This window comes from Pseudophryne corroboree, chromosome 8, assembly GCF_028390025.1.
Source record: "Pseudophryne corroboree isolate aPseCor3 chromosome 8, aPseCor3.hap2, whole genome shotgun sequence".
Classification (NCBI taxonomy): domain Eukaryota; kingdom Metazoa; phylum Chordata; class Amphibia; order Anura; family Myobatrachidae; genus Pseudophryne; species Pseudophryne corroboree.
In genome coordinates this window covers 15,078,765-15,095,731 of record NC_086451.1, presented here as the reverse complement: position 1 = coordinate 15,095,731, position 16,967 = coordinate 15,078,765, and the positions used below count along the sequence as shown (strand labels likewise).

General features: G+C 50.8%; 1 protein-coding gene across 2 annotated transcripts in view; it reads right to left on the bottom strand.

Moving 5' to 3' along the window:
- Nucleotides 1-14,463, bottom strand: part of LOC134948139 (histo-blood group ABO system transferase-like) — a 48,562-nt gene extending 34,099 nt beyond the window's left edge. Inside the window, exon 1 of one of the 2 annotated variants that reach the window (XM_063935946.1) lies at nt 14,262-14,463. In XM_063935946.1, coding sequence (XP_063792016.1) covers nt 14,262-14,277 — 16 coding nt within the window. In that variant the 5' untranslated portion in view covers nt 14,278-14,463. Of the gene's footprint in view, nt 1-13,902; nt 13,995-14,261 lie in introns of those variants that run through there. The other variant, XM_063935947.1, reaches the window with a different exon arrangement.
- Nucleotides 14,464-16,967: the final 2,504 nt, after the last annotated feature.

The following is a 16,967-nucleotide window of genomic DNA, read 5'->3' as shown; positions in this document are numbered from 1 at the left end:
TCGACAGGGTGTCTAGGTCGACAGGTTCTTTAGGTCGACATGTTCTAGGTCGACAGGTCAAAAGGTCGACATGAGTTTTTCACAATGTTTTTCTTTTTTTGAACCTTTTCATACTTAATGATCCACGTGGACTACGATTGGAACGGTAATCTGTGCCGAGCGAAGCAGTAGCGGAGCGAAGGCACCATGCGAGGGGACGCGGTGCACTAATTGGGGTTCCCGGTCACTCTACGAAGAAAACGACACCAAAATAACATTAAAAACTCATGTCGACCTTTTGACCTGTCGACCTAGAACATGTCGACCTAAAGACCCTGTCCACCTAGACACCCTGTCGACCTAGTTACTGTCGACCAATAGTGGTCGAACTAGACATTGTTGACCTAGTTACTGTCGACTTTCAATACCACACCCCCCAGGTGCAGGGGCTGGTATGCACTGGAGCCGACACTGAGTACGCTTAACGACATGCAGACACAGGAGCAACAACTGCAGGACAGGAACACGGATGGAAACACACCGGGGACCTCCCACCCGCTACCTGCCTGGAATCCCCGGAAGCCAGTGCCACTGGAGCCAGAAAGTGAGCACCAGGGTCCGAGTCGCTGTGACAGTAGGTCTGACTCGCATAATCCAGATTACTTTGGACAATTTTTTTTTTTTTTTTTTTAAACTAGCCTGTGCAATAGCAGGTATCTGACCCCGCCTTACAACATGATAAATGATGTGCGATATGGCCACCAGAAAGCCTATATATAGCTTTATGATGTATGTGCTGCCCTTTCATTTATTACCTCACTGATAACGGCGACAGCCCAGGTCACGCTGGGCCCCGATAAGGTCACGCTGTGTAAGCCAGTGCAGCATATTGCTTTACATTGCTGAGCAAACTATTATACATAACAGTGGCGCTGAGAGATTCCATTTATTGGGGCAAAACGCGATAATAGTCCCCTGTGTATTTTCATTATCCAAACTTCCAGACTTGATAAGGGTAAATCTTACAGCATAATTACATTCTGAAGTAAAACTTACAATATGGTTATATCCGGTTATTCACGGTAAATCGCGTCATCTTAGCCTCACCCCCGCTTTGCAATGCATGTAATGTGGGTATTGCATGGGGGGGCATGACCACCCAGACCCCCCCTTTATTTTATAGCCCCGCACCCTGTCAAGCCTGAAAGTCGGCAAGTCTGATTTCGTGTCATCTCTTCTAGGGGGAGACTATTCCACCCAGGGTGATCCTACGCAGTGCGCCCAAGATGGCTGCCACACTTGGTACATGTGAGGGTGGAATACACAACCCTTGGAAGTTATTACCCAAAATGCCTACACCAATCCTGTATTATACTTTCTGTGTGCTCAATGTTTTCTTTTATGTCTGTGTGGATTGTCTATTGCTGTATTACTTACATACTCTGTATTATGGCCCTCATTCCGAGTTGATCGCTCGCTGACGTTTTTTGCAGCGATCAGGTTACAACTGCGCATGCACCGCAGTGCGCACGCGCGTCATACGGGTACAAACAGCATCGTTGCTGTGCAATGCTTCTAGCGACTAATCCATTCGTACAACCGATCGCAAGTAGATTGACAGGAAGAGGGCGTTTATGGGTGTCAACTGACCGTTTTCTGGGAGAGGTAGGGGCATTATGTGTGTAGGCATTGCTGCTGTGGGCATTATGTGTGTAGGTGACGCTGCTGCTGTGGGCATTGTGTGTGTAGGCGGCGCTGCTGCTGTGGGCATTATGTGTATAGGCGGCGCTGCTGTTGTGGGCATTATGTGTGTAGGTGACGCTGCTGCTGTGGGCAATGTGTGTGTAGGCGGCGCTGCTGCTGTGGGCATTATGTGTATAGGCGGCGCTGCTGTTGTGGGCATTATGTGTGTAGGTGACGCTGCTGCTGTGTGCATTGTGTGTGTAGGCGACGCTGCTGCTGTGGGCATTGTGTGTGTAGGCAATGCTGCTGCTGTGGGCATTATGTATGTAGGCAGCGCTGCTGCTGTGTGCATTATGTGTGTAGGCAACGCTGCTGCTGTGGGCATTATGTGTGTATGTAGCGCTGTTGCTGCTGTGTGCATTATGTGTGTAGGCGGTGCTGCTGCTGTGGGCATTATGTGTGTATGTAGCGCTGTTGCTGCTGTGTGCATTATGTGTGTAGGTGGTGCTGCTGTGGGCATTATGTGTGTATGTAGCGCTGCTGCTGCTGTGGGCATTATGTGTGTAGGCGGTGCTGCTGCTGTGGGCATTATGTGTGTATGTAGCGCTGCTGCTGTGGGCATTATGTGTGTAGGCGGTGCTGCTGCTGTGGGCATTATGTGTGTAGGCAATGCTGCTGCTGTGGGCATTATGTGTGTAGGCGGTGCTGCTGCTGTGGGCATTATGTGTGTAGGTGGCGCTGCTGCTGTGGGCATTATGTGTGTAGGCAACGCTGCTGCTGTGGGCATTATGTGTGTAGGCGGTGCTGCTGCTGTGGGCATTATGTGTGTAGGCGGTTCTGCTGCTGTGTGCATTATGTGTGTAGGCGGTTCTGCTGCTGTGGGCATTATGTGTGTATGTAGCGCTGCTGCTGTGGGCATTATGTGTGTAGGCGGCGCTGCTGTGGGCATTATGTGTGTAGGCGGCGCTGCTGCTGTGGGCATTATGTGTGTAGGCGGCGCTGCTGCTGTGGGCATTGTGTGTGTAGGCAATGCTGCTGCTGTGGGCATTATGTGTGTAGGCGGCGCTGCTGCTGTGGGCATTATGTGTGTAGGCGACGCTGCTGCTGTGTGCATTATGTGTGTAGGCGACGCTGCTGCTGTGGGCATTGTGTGTGTATGTAGCGCTGCTGCTGCTGTGGGCATTATGTGTGTAGGCGGTGCTGCTGCTGTGGGCATTATGTGTGTATGTAGCGCTGCTGCTGTGGGCATTATGTGTGTAGGCGGTGCTGCTGCTGTGGGCATTATGTGTGTAGGCGGTGCTGCTGCTGTGGGCATTATGTGTGTAGGCGGTTCTGCTGCTGTGGGCATTATGTGTGTAGGTGGCGCTGCTGCTGTGGGCATTATGTGTGTAGGCGGTGCTGCTGCTGTGGTATTATGTGTGTAGGTGACGCTGCTGCTGTGGGCATTATGTGTGTAGGTGGCGCTGCTGCTGTGGGCAATATGTGTGTAGGCGGCGCTGCTGTGGGCATTGCGTGTGTAGGCAATGCTGCTGCTGTGGGCATTATGTGTGTAGGCGGTGCTGCTGCTGTGGGCATTATATGTGTAGGCGGTGCTGCTGCTGTGGGCATTATGTGTGTAGGCGGTGCTGCTGCTGTGGGCATTATGTGTGTATGTAGCGCTGCTGCTGTGGGCATTATGTGTGTAGGCAACGCTGCTGCTGTGGGCATTATGTGTGTAGGCAACGCTGCTGCTGTGGGCATTATGTGTGTAGGCGGCGCTGCTGCTGTGGGCATTATGTGTGTAGGCGGCGCTGCTGCTGTGGGCATTATGTGTGTAGGTGGCGCTGGTGCTGTGGGCATTATGAGTGTAGGCGGCGCTGCTATGGGCATTATGTGTGTAGGCGGTGCTGCTGCTGTGGGCATTGTGTGTGTATGTAGCGCTGCTGCTGTGGGCATTATGTGTGTAGGCGGTGCTGCTGCTGTGGGCATTATGTGTGTATGTAGCGCTGCTGCTGTGGGCATTATGTGTGTAGGCGGTTCTGCTGTGGGCATTATGTGTGTAGGCGGCGCTGCTGCTGTGGGCATTATGTGTGTATCTAGCGCTGCTGCTGTGGGCATTATGTGTGTAGGCGGTTCTGCTGTGGGCATTATGTGTGTAGGCGGCGCTGCTGCTGTGGGCATTATGTGTGTAGGCTGCGCTGCTGCTGTGGGCATTATGTGTGTAGGTGGCGCTGCTGCTGTGGGCATTATGTGTGTAGGCGGTGCTGCTGCTGTGGACATTATGTGTGTAGGCGGCGCTGCTGCTATGGGCATTATGTGTGTAGGCGGCACTGCTGTGGGCATTATGTGCGTAGGTGGCGCTGCTGCTGTGGGCATTATGTGTGTAGGCGGCGCTGCTGTGGACATTCTGTGTGTAGGCGATGCTGCTGCTGTGGGCATTATGTGTGTAGGCGGTGCTGCTGTTGTGGGCATTATGTGTGTAGGTGGTGCTGCTGCTGTGGGCATTATGTGTGTAGGTGACGCTGCTGCTGTGTGCATTGTGTGTGTAGGCGACGCTGCTGCTGTGGGCATTGTGTGTGTAGGCAATGCTGCTGCTGTGGGCATTATGTATGTAGGCAGCGCTGCTGCTGTGTGCATTATGTGTGTAGGCAACGCTGCTGCTGTGGGCATTATGTGTGTATGTAGCGCTGTTGCTGCTGTGTGCATTATGTGTGTAGGCGGTGCTGCTGCTGTGGGCATTATGTGTGTATGTAGCGCTGTTGCTGCTGTGTGCATTATGTGTGTAGGTGGTGCTGCTGTGGGCATTATGTGTGTATGTAGCGCTGCTGCTGCTGTGGGCATTATGTGTGTAGGCGGTGCTGCTGCTGTGGGCATTATGTGTGTATGTAGCGCTGCTGCTGTGGGCATTATGTGTGTAGGCGGTGCTGCTGCTGTGGGCATTATGTGTGTAGGCAATGCTGCTGCTGTGGGCATTATGTGTGTAGGCGGTGCTGCTGCTGTGGGCATTATGTGTGTAGGTGGCGCTGCTGCTGTGGGCATTATGTGTGTAGGCAACGCTGCTGCTGTGGGCATTATGTGTGTAGGCGGTGCTGCTGCTGTGGGCATTATGTGTGTAGGCGGTTCTGCTGCTGTGTGCATTATGTGTGTAGGCGGTTCTGCTGCTGTGGGCATTATGTGTGTATGTAGCGCTGCTGCTGTGGGCATTATGTGTGTAGGCGGCGCTGCTGTGGGCATTATGTGTGTAGGCGGCGCTGCTGCTGTGGGCATTATGTGTGTAGGCGGCGCTGCTGCTGTGGGCATTGTGTGTGTAGGCAATGCTGCTGCTGTGGGCATTATGTGTGTAGGCGGCGCTGCTGCTGTGGGCATTATGTGTGTAGGCGACGCTGCTGCTGTGTGCATTATGTGTGTAGGCGACGCTGCTGCTGTGGGCATTGTGTGTGTATGTAGCGCTGCTGCTGCTGTGGGCATTATGTGTGTAGGCGGTGCTGCTGCTGTGGGCATTATGTGTGTATGTAGCGCTGCTGCTGTGGGCATTATGTGTGTAGGCGGTGCTGCTGCTGTGGGCATTATGTGTGTAGGCGGTGCTGCTGCTGTGGGCATTATGTGTGTAGGCGGTTCTGCTGCTGTGGGCATTATGTGTGTAGGTGGCGCTGCTGCTGTGGGCATTATGTGTGTAGGCGGTGCTGCTGCTGTGGTATTATGTGTGTAGGTGACGCTGCTGCTGTGGGCATTATGTGTGTAGGTGGCGCTGCTGCTGTGGGCAATATGTGTGTAGGCGGCGCTGCTGTGGGCATTGCGTGTGTAGGCAATGCTGCTGCTGTGGGCATTATGTGTGTAGGCGGTGCTGCTGCTGTGGGCATTATATGTGTAGGCGGTGCTGCTGCTGTGGGCATTATGTGTGTAGGCGGTGCTGCTGCTGTGGGCATTATGTGTGTATGTAGCGCTGCTGCTGTGGGCATTATGTGTGTAGGCAACGCTGCTGCTGTGGGCATTATGTGTGTAGGCAACGCTGCTGCTGTGGGCATTATGTGTGTAGGCGGCGCTGCTGCTGTGGGCATTATGTGTGTAGGCGGCGCTGCTGCTGTGGGCATTATGTGTGTAGGTGGCGCTGGTGCTGTGGGCATTATGAGTGTAGGCGGCGCTGCTATGGGCATTATGTGTGTAGGCGGTGCTGCTGCTGTGGGCATTGTGTGTGTATGTAGCGCTGCTGCTGTGGGCATTATGTGTGTAGGCGGTGCTGCTGCTGTGGGCATTATGTGTGTATGTAGCGCTGCTGCTGTGGGCATTATGTGTGTAGGCGGTTCTGCTGTGGGCATTATGTGTGTAGGCGGCGCTGCTGCTGTGGGCATTATGTGTGTATCTAGCGCTGCTGCTGTGGGCATTATGTGTGTAGGCGGTTCTGCTGTGGGCATTATGTGTGTAGGCGGCGCTGCTGCTGTGGGCATTATGTGTGTAGGCTGCGCTGCTGCTGTGGGCATTATGTGTGTAGGTGGCGCTGCTGCTGTGGGCATTATGTGTGTAGGCGGTGCTGCTGCTGTGGACATTATGTGTGTAGGCGGCGCTGCTGCTATGGGCATTATGTGTGTAGGCGGCACTGCTGTGGGCATTATGTGCGTAGGTGGCGCTGCTGCTGTGGGCATTATGTGTGTAGGCGGCGCTGCTGTGGACATTCTGTGTGTAGGCGATGCTGCTGCTGTGGGCATTATGTGTGTAGGCGGTGCTGCTGTTGTGGGCATTATGTGTGTAGGTGGTGCTGCTGCTGTGGGCATTGTGTGTAGGTGGCGCTGCTGCTGTGGGCATTGTGTGTAGGCGGTGCTGCTGCTGTGGGCATTATGTGTGTATGTAGCACTGCTGCTGTGGGCATTATGTGTGTAGGCGGTTCTGCTGTGGGCATTATGTGTGTAGGCGGCGCTGCTGCTATGGGCATTATGTGTGTTTGTAGCGCTGCTGCTGTGGGCATTATGTGTGTAGGCGGTTCTGCTGTGGGCATTATGTGTGTAGGCGGCGCTGCTGCTGTGGGCATTATGTGTGTAGGCTGCGCTGCTGCTGTGGGCATTATGTGTGTAGGCGGTGCTGCTGCTGTGGGCATTATGTGTGTAGGCGGTGCTGCTGCTGTGGGCATTATATGTGTAGGCGGTGCTGCTGCTGTGGGCATTATGTGTGTAGGCGGTGCTGCTGCTGTGGGCATTAGGTGTGTATGTAGCGCTGCTGCTGTGGGCATTATGTGTGTAGGCGACGCTGCTGCTGTGGGCATTGTGTGTGTAGGCAACGCTGCTGCTGTGGGCATTATGTGTGTAGGCGGCGCTGCTGCTGTGGGCATTATGTGTGTAGGTGGCGCTGGTGCTGTGGGCATTATCTGTGTAGGCGGTTCTGCTGTGGGCATTATGTGTGTAGGCGGCGCTGCTGCTGTGGGCATTATGTGTGTATCTAGCGCTGCTGCTGTGGGCATTATGTGTGTAGGCGGTTCTGCTGTGGGCATTATGTGTGTAGGCGGCGCTGCTGCTGTGGGCATTATGTGTGTAGGCGGTGCTGCTGCTGTGGGCATTATGTGTGTAGGCGGTGCTGCTGCTGTGGGCATTATGTGTGTATGTAGCGCTGCTGCTGTGGGCATTATGTGTGTAGGCGACGCTGCTGCTGTGGGCATTGTGTGTGTAGGCAACGCTGCTGCTGTGGGCATTATGTGTGTAGGCGGCGCTGCTGCTGTGGGCATTATGTGTGTAGGTGGCGCTGGTGCTGTGGGCATTATGAGTGTAGGCGGCGCTGCTATGGGCATTATGTGTGTAGGCGGTGCTGCTGCTGTGGGCATTATGTGTGTATGCAGCGCTGCTGCTGTGGGCATTATGTGTGTAGGCGGTGCTGCTGCTGTGGGCATTATGTGTGTATGTAGCGCTGCTGCTGTGGGCATTATGTGTGTAGGCGGTTCTGCTGCTGTGGGCATTATGTGTGTAGGCGATGCTGCTGCTGTGGGCATTATGTGTGTAGGCGGTGCTGCTGCTGTGGGCATTATGTGTGTAGGCGGTGCTGCTGCTGTGGGCATTATGTGTGTATGTAGCGCTGCTGCTGTGGGCATTATGTGTGTAGGCGACGCTGCTGCTGTGGGCATTGTGTGTGTAGGCAACGCTGCTGCTGTGGGCATTATGTGTGTAGGCGGTGCTGCTGCTGTGGGCATTATGTGTGTAGGTGGCGCTGGTGCTGTGGGCATTATGTGTGTAGGCGGTTCTGCTGTGGGCATTATGTGTGTAGGCGGCGCTGCTGCTGTGGGCATTATGTGTGTATCTAGCGCTGCTGCTGTGGGCATTATGTGTGTAGGCGGTTCTGCTGTGGGCATTATGTGTGTAGGCGGCGCTGCTGCTGTGGGCATTATGTGTGTAGGCGGTGCTGCTGCTGTGGGCATTATGTGTGTATGTAGCGCTGCTGCTGTGGGCATTATGTGTGTAGGCGACGCTGCTGCTGTGGGCATTGTGTGTGTAGGCAACCTGCTGCTGTGGGCATTATGTGTGTAGGCGGCGCTGCTGCTGTGGGCATTATGTGTGTAGGTGGCGCTGGTGCTGTGGGCATTATGAGTGTAGGCGGCGCTGCTATGGGCATTATGTGTGTAGGCGGTGCTGCTGCTGTGGGCATTATGTGTGTATGTAGCGCTGCTGCTGTGGGCATTATGTGTGTAGGCGGTGCTGCTGCTGTGGGCATTATGTGTGTAGGTGGCGCTGCTGCTGTGGGCATTATGTGTGTAGGTGATGCTGCTGCTGTGGGCATTATGTGTGTAGGCGATGCTGCTGCTGTGGGCATTATGTGTGTAGGCGGTGCTGCTGCTGTGGGCATTATGTGTGTAGGCGGTGCTGCTGCTGTGGGCATTATATGTGTAGGCGGTGCTGCTGCTGTGGGCATTATGTGTGTAGGCGGTGCTGCTGCTGTGGGCATTATGTGTGTATGTAGCGCTGCTGCTGTGGGCATTATGTGTGTAGGCGACGCTGCTGCTGTGGGCATTGTGTGTGTAGGCAACGCTGCTGCTGTGGGCATTATGTGTGTAGGCGGCGCTGCTGCTGTGGGCATTATGTGTGTAGGTGGCGCTGCTGCTGTGGGCATTATGAGTGTAGGCGGCGCTGCTATGGGCATTATGTGTGTAGGCGGTGCTGCTGCTGTGGGCATTATGTGTGTATGTAGCGCTGCTGCTGTGGGCATTATGTGTGTAGGCGGTGCTGCTGCTGTGGGCATTATGTGTGTATGTAGCGCTGCTGCTGTGGGCATTATGTGTGTAGGCGGTTCTGCTGTGGGCATTATGTGTGTAGGCGGCGCTGCTGCTGTGGGCATTATGTGTGTAGGCTGCGCTGCTGCTGTGGGCATTATGTGTGTAGGTGGCGCTGCTGTTGTGGGCATTATGTGTGTAGGCGGCGCTGCTGCTGTGGGCATTATGTGTGTAGGCGGCGCTGCTGCTGTGGGCATTATGTGTGTATGTAGCGCTGCTGCTGTGGGCATTATGTGTGTAGGCGGCGCTGCTGCTGTGGGCATTATGTGTGTAGGCGGCGCTGCTGCTGTGGGCATTATGTGTGTAGGCGGCGCTGCTGCTGTGGGCATTATGTGTGTAGGCGGTGCTGCTGCTGTGGGCATTGCGTGTGTAGGCGATGCTGCTGCTGTGGGCATTATGTGTGTAGGCGATGCTGCTGCTGTGGGCATTATGTGTGTAGGCGGCGCTGCTGCTGTGGGCATTATGTGTGTAGGCGGCGCTGCTGCTGTGGGCATTGCACCTTAGCCGTGAGCTGACCTTTATAAAGTGTGGGAGGGCGCCGAACACCCTAGCACCGGCCCTTGTTATATGCTATATAAGTAACTGAAATATATATTATATATATATATATATATATACACACACAAAGCACTATTCCACGGCACTCACCTATTTCTAGATTTGGGGTGCGGCATTGTATGTGACCATATTGTTTTAATAGAAATCACAGGGGCTCTGCACTCACTATATTAACAATAACAGTTCAGTCTTAGTTCATGTTTTGATCGGGTGTGGTTCGTTTTATCGACAGTGTCTAGGTCGACAATGTTTAGGTCGACCACTATAGGTCGACAGTCACTAGGTCGACATGGATGGAAGGTCGACAGGGTTTCTAGGTCGACATGTACTAGGTCGACAGGTCTAAAGGTCGACATGAGGAATTTTTTTGTTATGGTGTCGTTTTCTTCGTAGAGTGACCGGGATCCCAAATTAGTGCACCGCGTTCGCTCGCCATGCTTCGGGCATGGTGCCTTCGCTCCGCTACCGCTTCGCTCGGCACACTTTACCGTTCCAATCGTAGTCCAGGTGGATCGTTAAGTATGAAAAAATCCCCCCCAAAAATGTGAAAAACTCATGTCGACCTTTAGACCTGTCGACCTAGCACATGTCGACCTAGAAACCCTGTCGACCTTCCATCCATGTCGACCTAGTGACTGTCGACCTATAGTGGTCGACCTAAACATTGTCGACCTAGACACTGTCGATCTTCAGACCGGATCCCGTTTTAATCACTGCATTTAAGCCTGCAGCCCCCGACAAGGGACCCCATGTACCCTGTTTTAACTTAATTATAGCTTGTGTCGGGCTGATTTCCTATGTGCTTTCCAACAGGTGTGTTGGTAACTGTCTCACCTATACATTCCTCCCAACACGACCCTCTCCAGGAGGGACAGAATGCTCCGCATCTGGACTTTTCTCTTAATTTAAGATTGCCATCACCCAGAGCCGGCCCTAGCCAATTTGATGCCTTAGGCAAAATTTTGTCTGGTGCCCCCTAGCACCGCCGCTGCTTCTGCCTCTGACCCGCCACACTTAGGAAGTGGGGCCCACCGGGGGGGGTGTACACTGTGGGCCAGATCAACCCTACATAATGGCACACAGTGATGCCCATAATACACATAATGCCACACAGTAATGCACCTTACACATATGCCCCACATTAGTAGCACTAGTAGCTATTTTTATATAACTTATTTTTGCTTGCTGGTGTGCTTGCAGTCAGTGTGTGCGCCCATGCAGCTCCCTGGATCCATGACTGCATTTTGTGAGATGGGGGTGGCAGGATGGGCGAGTGCTTGCGCTCACACCCGTTAAAGGGGCACCCATACAAGGGATGTGACCTCACAGGGTATGCCATAATGGAAGGGGAATTTTACAGCATGGACTGACTAGGAAATAAAGTGTGGGGAGAACACTGCCCATGTTATGTCCCTGCAGACACCTGGGGTTTGCACAGGGATAAGGGACACACACCGGATGGCAGGGTCCCCCTCCCCCATGTGCACAAGCAGTATAGGTGATGTCAGGTTTCTGTGAAGCAGTCTTCCAAAATACACATGTGTTATCATAAGAAGCCATCCAGTAATAACCTTATATAGTCAGTGAAAATGACACAGGTCCAGGAATTGCATTTACTGGGCTTCTGCTGTCTGTCTGAGTTCTCACAAGTCAGGGGCATTCAAGCATGTCGGAGGGAGTTTAAAGAACTTTAAGGGAGAGTGTGCATTTCATTTGACAAATGTAAACAGCAGTGTATACAAGTACTGATTGAATACATTTGGAAAGTAACAGTTAGTTTGCAGACTGTCCCTCCCAGCATGAGATACTGCAGGGACATGCTTGGATGCCCCTAGACATGCTTGGATGCCCTAGGCATGAAATGCCTAGCCTGCCTATAGCTAAGGCCGGCTCTGCCATCACCTGTGCTGAATGCATAATTGTTGACTTTCCAATTGATCAATGAGCTTATTCTAAATACTGCGCTATAGGCGCCCTCCTGGTGTTCATCTCGTACAGAGCTATCACTAGCTGGAGCAAACCTAAAAAAAGTAGTACATTTAAACCTGCGTAAAACCACATTGCACTACAGGTGGGGCAGATGTAACAGTGCCTAGAGTTAGGTTTCGAGGGGGCGTGTCCTAACTGAGCTCTAAATTGCAGTATGTGAATAAAGCTGTGTAGCATGTGTGAATTGCATGCAAAAGCAGCCAGTATTTACTCTGCATGCAAATATAATACAGAAATTATCCCAGGGCCGGTTCTTGCCCTTTTGGCGCCCCGGGCGTGAAATATGGGCGTGGCTTCATACAGGGGGCGTGGTCAGTTACGCCCCCTGTACAGTAGTGTAGTGCCGCTGTAAAAGAAAAAGAAAAAAATAATAATACTTACTATCCCCGCTCCAGACCGCTGCAGACGTCCGCCGGCGCCGCTCCTCTCCTTGGATCTGGCATAGACAGACACTAGAGGTCAATTATGACCCCTAGCGTCTGTGTCAGTCCCACAATGCTGTGCAGTGCGCGATGACGTCATCGCGCTCCGCACAGCAAAGGTCCTCTCCACGAAGGGAAACTAGACGCGTAGCGTCTAGTTCCCTTCACAGCGGGGGACACAGCGGGCAGCTGGGGGCACAGCAGTAGCGGATCTTGCCATGGTGCGGCACCCTCCGGATGGCGGCGCCCCAGGCAAAAGTCCTGCTTGTCCGTGGCAAGATCCGCTACTGATTTGTCCCCTTGTACGACGGCATGGTTTGTCCGGGTGCAAAGTTACTCCTTCTGATTTTGTTTTTTACTCCTAACTTAAAATCAGTCCTACAGTGTCCTGTATAGAGATTTTATATATGCCTGATAATTACACCTCCAAAGTTATGGTGCAACGGTTCTGGAATAATGTTGCTTTGGTTATTGAATGATTGTCTTTATTTGCAATTTATGTGTCTGCCTTGTGCTAGTATAGTCTATATAAAGTGTTCTAATTAATAGACTGGTGTAATTGCCTAACAGCGCTGAGTATTAAACTAAATTATGTTACTGCTTTTTTAATAGATGTTTTAACTACTGTATATCTCTGCGACAGTATTGTTAGTCATTTATTTAATTCATCTGATCATTCAGCTACAGTATTGAGCTCATACACTGGGGTCTATGTACTGAGGTGGTCATTCCGAGTTGATCGCTAGCTGCATTCAGTCGCTGTGCAGCGATGAGGCAAAAAAAAAGGCACTTCTGCGTATGCGGCGCAATGCGCATGCACGTCATACTAATACATCGAATTATGTAGTTTCACACAGGGTATAGCAAAGTTTTTCAGTCGCACTGCTGGCCGCAGAGTGATTGACAGGAAGGGGGCGTTTCTGGGTGTCAACTGACCGTTTTCAGGGAGTGTTCGAAAAAACACAGTCGTGCCAGGAAAAACGCAGGCGTGGCTGGGCGAACGCAGGGCATGTTTGTGATGTCCAAACAGGAACTGAACAGTCTGAAGTGATCGCAAGCGCTGAGTGGGTTTTGAGCTACTCTAAAACTGCACAATTTTTTTTTGCCGCCGCTCTGCGATCCTTTCGTTTGCACTTCTGCTAAGCTAAAATACACTCCCAGTGGGAGGCGGCATAGCGTTTGCACGGCTGCTAAAAACTGCTAGCGAGCGATCAACTCGGAATGACCACCTGAGCCTTGCAGGGAGATAAAGTGGAGAGAGATAGAATACCAAACAATCAGCTCCTAACTCATTTTTCAAACAGACTGCAACATGGCAGTTAGGAGCTGATTGGTCGGTACTTTATCTCTCTCTCCACTTTCTCTCTCTTATATGCTAAAATAGATGTGTAAACCTCCTATTCATGTATGTGTCAGGAGTTACACTTTATCTACCCTATAGGCGTATATACTGTGTCTTATGGGTGTAATCAGTTTATTTATACCTGCGGTGACATAACTCACACAGTCTCGCGATTATACAATGACGCCACAAACAGCCTGATTCTGAATCAGACGCAAGTCCAAACAGGGACGCAATTTTAGCCATGGCCGTCCGCACTCCCATAGAGAGTGGTTCACTTGTTCGCTTGTGCTTCGGTGACAATTCGACCTGCAGTCCCTATAATTTACGTTTCATCTTTTATTTAATAATTGCTGTCCAGCCGTTCAATCGTTATAACAGAAGATACAGGTTTATGTGAGATATGGTAGATATTAAACTGCTGAGCTAGAACAAAAACATATTTCAGATCCAGTTCAACAAGAAACCTTATCCACATATTAGATATAACCTCAGGCCGTGACAGTCCTAATGGCAAATAAGACCTTAAATATGGGCGCGATTAAAGCGAACACAGATGTAATTTAAGACGAAGAAAAAAGTAGAAAAACTTGAATAGGCGTAAGCATAAAAATGTATTACTGGAAACAATCAGCAAACTAATTTCAATGCAATGCGTGTATTATTGTGTACAATATTTCTTACTATTGTTACACAAAGCACCCTACCTGGGCTCTCTATGCTGTATGGCAGAGGTTCCCAAACGCAGTCCTCAAGGAACCCCAACGGTCATGGTTTTAAATGTGTCCATGCTTGGCCACTGGTGACTTAATTAGCACCTTAGTTAATTTGATTTAACAATCTGTGCTGAGCCAGGGATATACTTAAAACCTGCACTGTTGGTGTGCCTTGAGGACCGTAGTTGGGAATGCCTGACTTACTAGGTCATATCCTGCAGAGGTTGGGGATCTTTAGCAGTGCAGAATGGGAAGCACCTGGTTATCACCTTTACATAATGTTCTTGCAGAGTCTCCCCCTGTATAAGAGACACCACATCAGACTCACAAGATGCAGAGTGCCTGCTCACCTTTCTGGATGCTCATGGTGGAAGGTTATTCCATATAGAGACGGCAGCCCATGTCTGGAGTGAGCGCAGCTCCCAGGTAAGAGGTCTAGAGACACCTGAGACCGGCAGATGAATGGCAGGATTGGTCCCGGCCTCAGGGGGAGGAGGGGAGATTCCCACCAGATACCTGTACTGGATTTTGTGTGGAACTGAAGCACAGCTCCCTCTGTATTACTGTATGTAACTGTGGGCGGCTATTTCTTTATGTTCCACTGGTAGGTGTATTGGCTGCTGGTACACATAGACCCTATTGTGTATTTGTGTGAAAGAGAGTTTACATTGTAAACGCCCAATGGGGAGGGACTGATGTCAATGACAATATTCTCTGTAACGTGCTGCGTAATATTATAGCGCTATATAAACAGCTGGTAGTAATGAGCACTTACCAACAGACAGGAGCCATGCTCTGCAAGATTACTGCACCAGTCTGCAAATCACTTACCAGCAGGCAAGTGTTGTGCTCTGCAGAAGTACTGTGACAGGCAAGCGCTTACCAGCAGGCAGGTGTCGTGCTCTGCAAGATTACTGCACCAGTCTGGAAACAACTTACCAGCAGGCAGGTGCCGTGCCCTGCAAGATTACTGCACCAGTCTGGAAATCACTTACCAGCAGGCAGGAGCCGTGCCCTGCAAGATTACTGCACCAGTCTGGAAATCACTTACCAGCAGGCAAGTGTTGTGCTCTGCAGAAGTACTGTGACAGGCAAGCGCTTACCAGCAGGCAGGTGTCGTGCTTGGCAAGATTACTGCACCAGTCTGGAAACAACTTACCAGCAGGCAGGTGTCGTGCTCTGCAAGATTACAGCACCAGTCTGGAAATCACTTACCAGCAGGCAGGTGTCGTGCTCTGCAAGATTACAGCACCAGTCTGGAAATCACCAGCAGGCAGGTGTCGTGCTCTGCAAGATTACTGCACCAGTCTGGAAATCACTAGCAGGGCAGGCAGGTGTCGTGCTCTGAAATATTACTGTGACGGTTAGGCAAGCGCTTACCAGCAGGCAGGTGTCGTGCTCTGCAAGATTACTGCACCAGTCTGGAAATCACTAGCAGGGCAGGCAGGTGTCGTGCTCTGAAATATTACTGTGACGGTTAGGCAAGCGCTTACCAGCAGGCAGGAGCCGTGCTCTGAAAGATTACTGCGCCAGTCAGGCATGCACTTACCAGCAGACCGGATCCGTGCTCTGAAAGATTACTGTGTCAGTCAGGCAAGCACTTTTAAAGTATTTACTTTTCCTTTACAAGATAATACGGCCGTATACAGATTTGTTAGCAAACCAAGAAGAACATACTAATGTGCAAAACCATGCTGCACTGCAGGCGGGGCAGATGTAACATGTGCAGAGAGAGTTACATTTGGGTGGGGTGTATTCAAACTGAAATGTAAATTGCAGTGTAAAAATAAAGCAGCCAGTATTTACCCTGCACAGAAACAATATATCCCACCCAAATCTAACTCTCTCTGCACATGTTACATCTGCCCCACCTGCAGTGCATGGTTTTGGCCATTAGTGTGCTTTTTTGGTTTGCTAACAAACCTGAATAACCCCTATAGTGTTAAGATCTTATGGCTTACATTTTTCTGATGCAATATTGAAGATTGGGAGACCATAAACCAACCGCTGTAAAACACAGATATACTGTAGACCATGAGTTTTCAACCTGTGGCCCTCCAGCTGCTGTGGAACTACACATCCCAGCAGGCACTGTCTCAGATTTAGCATGCCTTAATAGCAAAACTGTGGCAGGGCATGCTGGGATGCAGAGCCGGCCCTAACCAATATGATGCCCTAGGCAAGATTTTGTCTGGTGCCCCCTAGCACCGCCGCTAGTTCCGCCTCTGACCCTGCACCCCATTCCCAGCACCATCACCCCTCACCCATAGCAGTCCTTATTTTGGTGTTCCTACCCCCTATATTTTAAATAGGAACACTGCGCACAACCCAAAAAGGGGCGTGTTTTTGCTGGCAAGGGGCATCGCCACACAATAGTACCCCCAATTCAAATTAGGCCACACAGTACTGCAACTTTATTTACATTTCATCATGCAATAGTGTCCATAATTCACGTTACATCACACAGTAGTACCACTTTACATTATAAACGTTACTCACAATTGTGCCCCTTATTCACATTACATCACACTGAATTGCTCCTTATTCGCATTACACCACACCATATTGCTCTTTATTCACATTACACCACACCATATTGCTCTTTATTCACATTACACCACACCATATTGCTCCTTATTCACATTACACCACACCATATTGCTCCTTATTCGCATTACACCACACCATATTGCTCTTTATTCACATTAGACCACACAGTTGTGCCCTTTCTATACGTTACGCCACACAGTAGAGCACCTTGTACACATGATGCCACAGATTAGTAATGCATTTATACACATAATACCACACAGTAATGTCCCTTACACATATGACACACATTATTAATGTCCTTATAAAAATAATGCACCTTATACATTATGTCAACCTTTAGTAATGCCCTTATACACATAATGACACACGTAATGTCCCTTACACATACGCTGCACATTATTAGTGCACTTATACCTATAATGACACACATAGTGCCCCTTACACATGTCACACATTATTAGTGTGCTTAGCCTTATACACATAATGACAAACATAGTGCCCCT